Source organism: Atractosteus spatula, chromosome 16, assembly GCF_055471065.1.
Source record: "Atractosteus spatula isolate fAtrSpa1 chromosome 16, fAtrSpa1.hap1, whole genome shotgun sequence".
NCBI classification, from domain to species: domain Eukaryota; kingdom Metazoa; phylum Chordata; class Actinopteri; order Semionotiformes; family Lepisosteidae; genus Atractosteus; species Atractosteus spatula.
In genome coordinates, this window is record NC_142721.1 from 17,081,796 (window position 1) to 17,086,716 (window position 4,921).

General features: G+C 51.9%; 1 protein-coding gene across 1 annotated transcript in view; it reads right to left on the reverse strand.

Annotated features, from left to right (window-relative positions):
- The window catches only part of cracr2b (calcium release activated channel regulator 2B), a 19,955-nt gene extending 16,431 nt beyond the window's left edge, over positions 1 to 3,524 (reverse strand). Inside the window, 4 exon segments of the mRNA XM_088935221.1 lie at positions 1,079 to 1,225; positions 1,700 to 1,862; positions 2,676 to 2,787; positions 2,873 to 3,524. Of these exon segments, the coding sequence (XP_088791347.1) occupies positions 1,079 to 1,225; positions 1,700 to 1,862; positions 2,676 to 2,787; positions 2,873 to 3,100 (650 nt within the window). The 5' untranslated portion in view covers positions 3,101 to 3,524.
- Positions 3,525 to 4,921: the final 1,397 nt, after the last annotated feature.

Below are 4,921 nucleotides of genomic sequence, written 5' to 3' on the forward strand. Positions count from 1 at the left end.
ACAGAGACAGAAAGAGAGAGAGACACAGGCAGACCTGGCTGCCCAGAGAGGACAGGCTGTGCTCCCACTGCCAGCAGGGAGAAATAGAGACAGAGGTGCACTTCCTACTGCACTGTGACAGATACTCTGGGATTAGAGAAACATTCTTCCCTAAATTCAGAAATCTAATCCCAGAGTTCCCACACCTGCCAGAATCACAACGGGTCCAATCCTACTGGGAGAGGGAGGAGGGAACTCAGTTGAACTGGCAGCCCAGTATGTGATCTCCTGTCACAGCCTGAGGAACAGACAGTGAGCCTGTCTCTCAATAATAATAATACAGTGTGTGATCTCCTGTCACAGCCTGAGGAACAGACAGTGAGTCTGTCTCTCAATAATAATAATACAGTGTGTGATCTCCTGTCCCAGCCTGAGGAACAGACAGTGAGCCTGTCTCTCAATAATAATAATACAGTGTGTGATCTCCTGTCCCAGCCTGAGGAACAGACAGTGAGTCTGTCTCTCAATAATAATAATACAGTGTGTGATCTCCTGTCCCAGCCTGAGGAACAGACAGTGAGTCTGTCTCTCAATAATAATAATACAGTGTGTGATCTCCTGTCCCAGCCTGAGGAACAGACAGTGAGCCTGTCTCTCAATAATAATAATACAGTATGTGATCTCCTGTCCCAGCCTGAGGAACAGTGAGCTTGTCTCTCAATAATAATAATACAGTGTGTGATCTCCTGTCCCAGCCTGAGAAACAGACAGTGAGTCTGTCTCCAAGTAATGCTCCATCTGTCTACAGTATATGTAAATATACAGTATTATGATATGTCTTTGTTGTAAATGTCTGTAGATTTTTTTGTTGTTTTGTTCCATGTTAATTTTATTATTTTTATTTGTTTTGGCAAAACTGATTGTACTCATCTGTCATGCCAATAAAGCACCTTGAATTGAAATCGTATTGAGAGAGAGAGACAGATTGAGACTGATTGAGAAAGAAAGAGATTCAGACAGTCGGAGTGACAGGGACAGAGTGAGTTGGAGTGAGAGGGACAGAGAGACGGAGCGAGACGGAGCGAGGCAGCACACTGACCGTCTGAGTGTCTGCTCCAGGTTGTCTCTCTCTCTCAGTGTGTCCTGGATGTGGGCGGAGACTCGCAACAGCAGCTCCTGCAGAGCCAATAGCAGCTCAGGTCTCTCCTCCCGAAGCCCCGCCCACAATGTGCGCAGTTCCTCCTGACTGCAACCCAATTACACAACACACTGTCACACAACAACATACTATCACACAACAACACAACATACTGTCACACAACATAGCAACACAACAGCACATACTAAACCACTCTTCAATACCGTCAGACAGCAACATAGCACACTGTCACACAACAACACAACACACTGCAACACAACACACTGTCACACAACAAAACACACTGCAGCACAACACACTGTCACACAACAACACAACACACTATCACACAACAACACAACATAACATCACACAACACAGCAACACACTGCAACACAACACAACAGCACAAAACTACACCACACTTCAACACTATCACACAACAATAGAACACTCTGTCACACAATAACACTACACACTGTCACAGAACATCTCATACAACACAGCAACACACTGCCACAACAACGCGGGACATTGTCAAACACACTAAGCAACAACACGACACACCCTTCTACAACTCACTCCACAAAAATGTGGGCGGCGCCCAGCTCCTCCAGGGCCTGTGAGAGCTGCAGGTCTGCCAGTTCTTGGGGGTCCCCTTGATGAGCCCCCCATCCTGACAGAGGGGGCTCCTCCTGGCACGAGCTCTCTCCCTCCGCCCACACCTCCACCCCCAGGAACTGGCCTGAAGACAGGAGAGGGACAGGAGAGACAGGGGGGAGACAAGAGAGACAGGAGAGGGACAGGAGAGGGACAGGAGAGGGACAGGGGGGAGACAAGAGAGACAGGAGAGGGACAGGAGAGGGACAGGGGGGAGACAGGGGGGAGACAAGAGAGACAGGAGAGGGACAGGAGAGGGACAGGGGGGAGACAGGGGGGAGATACAGGAGGGAGAGAGACGAGGGAGAGAGACGAGGGAGAGAGAGAGATGGATGAGAGAGAGACGAAAGAGAAAGAGACAGGAGAGAGAGACGGGAGAGAGAGAGATGGGAGAGAGAGACAGGAGAGAGAGAGACGGTGGAGAGAGACGGGGGGAGACAGGAGGGGGATACAGGAGGGAGAGAGAGACGGGAGAGAGAGACAGAGGAGAGAGAGACGGGGGAGAGAGAGAGACGGGAGAGAGAGACGGGGGGAGGGAGAGAGGGGAGAGAGAGACGGGAGAGACAGGAGGGGGATACAGGAGGGAGAGAGAGACGGGAGAGAGAGACAGAGGAGAGAGAGACGGGGGAGAGAGAGACGGGGGAGAGAGAGAGACGGGGGAGAGAGACGGGGGGAGGGAGAGAGGGGAGAGAGAGACGGGAGAGACAGGAGGGGGATACAGGAGGGAGAGAGAGACGGGAGAGAGAGACAGAGGAGAGAGAGACGGGGGAGAGAGAGAGACGGGAGAGAGAGACGGGGGGAGGGAGAGAGGGGAGAGAGAGAGTATTTACTGTTCATTGCGCTGCTGTGAGGATGTTTGTCAGGCAGTCTGGAGAGAGGGACAGAAAGACTGACTGACCGAGGCCCATGCTGAACTCCAGGGGGGTGAGGTAGCCGTTCCTGTCTCTGTCCAGGCTGTCGAACACGGACTCCAGCTGCTCTGGTGACAGAGGGAGTTCACTCTGCAGCCTCTGAGAGAGCGAGACAGGGACAGTGAGGGACGGAGACTCAGTGAGACAGGGACACCGAGAGTGAGGGTGAGACAGAGGGAGGCACCTGCATGTCTCTCTTGGTGATGAAGCCCTTCTCCTCCTTGTCGCAGAGCAGGAACAGCTCCCGGGCCTTCTCCAGGGTCTCCTGCTGCAGGCTGCCCCCCTGGGGCCCTCTCTCCCTCGGGCTGGGCACCACCGCGAGCCCCCTGCTTCGGCCCGGCCTGGGGCTGCTCTCTGCCTCCCCGCGCCCCTCTCCCACCAGCACCTCTCTGCCCAGAGCCCAGTGTGCCATCCCCCTGCCCAGACAGACAGACTGGTGCTCACACTGCTGTTAATCCAGACAGACTGGTGCTCACACTGCTGTTAATCCAGACAGACAGAGAGACAGACAGACAGGTGCTCAAACTGCTGTTAATCCAGAGAGACAGGCAGACTGGTACTGATACAGACAGACTGGTGCTCAAATTGATGTTAATCCAGACGGACTGGTGCTCACACTGCTGTTAACCCAGACAGACAGACTGGTGCTCAAACTGCTGTTAATCCAGACAGACAGACTGGTGCTCACACTGCTGTTAATCCAGACAGACTGGTGCTGAAACTGCTGTTAATCCAGACAGACAGACAGACTGGTGCTGAAACTGCTGTTAATCCAGACAGACAGACAGACAAACTGGTGCTGAAACTGCTGTTAATCCAGACAGACAGACAGACAGACAAACTGGTGCTGAAACTGCTGTTAATCCAGACAGACAGATAGACTGGTGCTCAAACTGCTGTTTATCCAGACAGACTGGTGCTCACACTGCTGTTAATCCAGATGGACAGACAGAGAGGCAGACGGACAAGTGCTCAAACTGCTGTTAATCCAGAGAGACAGGCAGACTGGTACTGGTACAGAAAGACTGCTGCTCAAATTGATGTTAATCCAGACGGACTGGTGCTGAAACTGCTGTTAATCCAGACAGACAGACTGGTGCTCACACTGCTGTTAATCCAGACAGACAGACTGGTGCTCACACTGCTGTTAATCCAGACAGACAGACTGGTGCTCAAACTGCTGTTAATCCAGACAGACAGATAGACAGGTGCTCACACTGCTGTTAATCCAGACAGACTGGTGCTCAAACTGCTGTTAATCCAGACAGACAGACTGGTGCTCAAACTGCTGTTAATCCAGACAGACAGACAGACAGACTGGTGCTCACGCTGCTGTCAATCCAGACAGACAGGCAGACTGGTGCTCAAACTGCTGTTAATACAGACAGACAGACAGACAGACAGACAGACAGACAGACAGACAGACTGGTGCTCACGCTGCTGTCAATCCAGACAGACAGGCAGACTGGTGCTCAAACTGCTGTTAATACAGACAGACAGACAGACAGACAGACAGACAGACAGACAGACAGACAGACAGACAGACAGACAGACAGACTGGTGCTCACGTTGCTGTCAATCCAGACAGACAGGCAGACTGGTGCTCAAACTGCTGTTAATACAGACAGACAAACAGACAGACAGACAGACAGACAGACAGACAGACAGACAGACAGACAGACAGACTGGTGCTCACGCTGCTGTCAATCCAGGCAGACAGGCAGACTCACAGATAGACTGGGCAGCTCTAGGACAGGCAGACAGACAGACTGTACATGAAGCAGACAGGGACTCCAGAATCCTGTCACCCAGACAAGCAGAAGAGGAAACTGTTCTTTCTGGTTCAGTGGGGCTGCTGAGAAAAGCAGGTTGTGTGGAAAGAGCTGAACAATGAGACTCTGTACAGCCAGGGGACTCCCTCCTGAGACACTACACACACCCTGCACACTCTACACACCCTGCACACTCTACACACACTCTACACACCATACACACACCCTACACACACTCTACACACACTCTACACACACCCAGCACACTCTACACACACTCTACACACCATACACACACCCTACACACACTCTACACACACTCTACACACACTCTACATACACCCAGCACACTCTACACACCATACACACACTCTACTCACACCCAGCACACTCTACACACCACACACCCACCCTGCACACTCTACACACACCATACACACACCCTACACCACTCTACACAC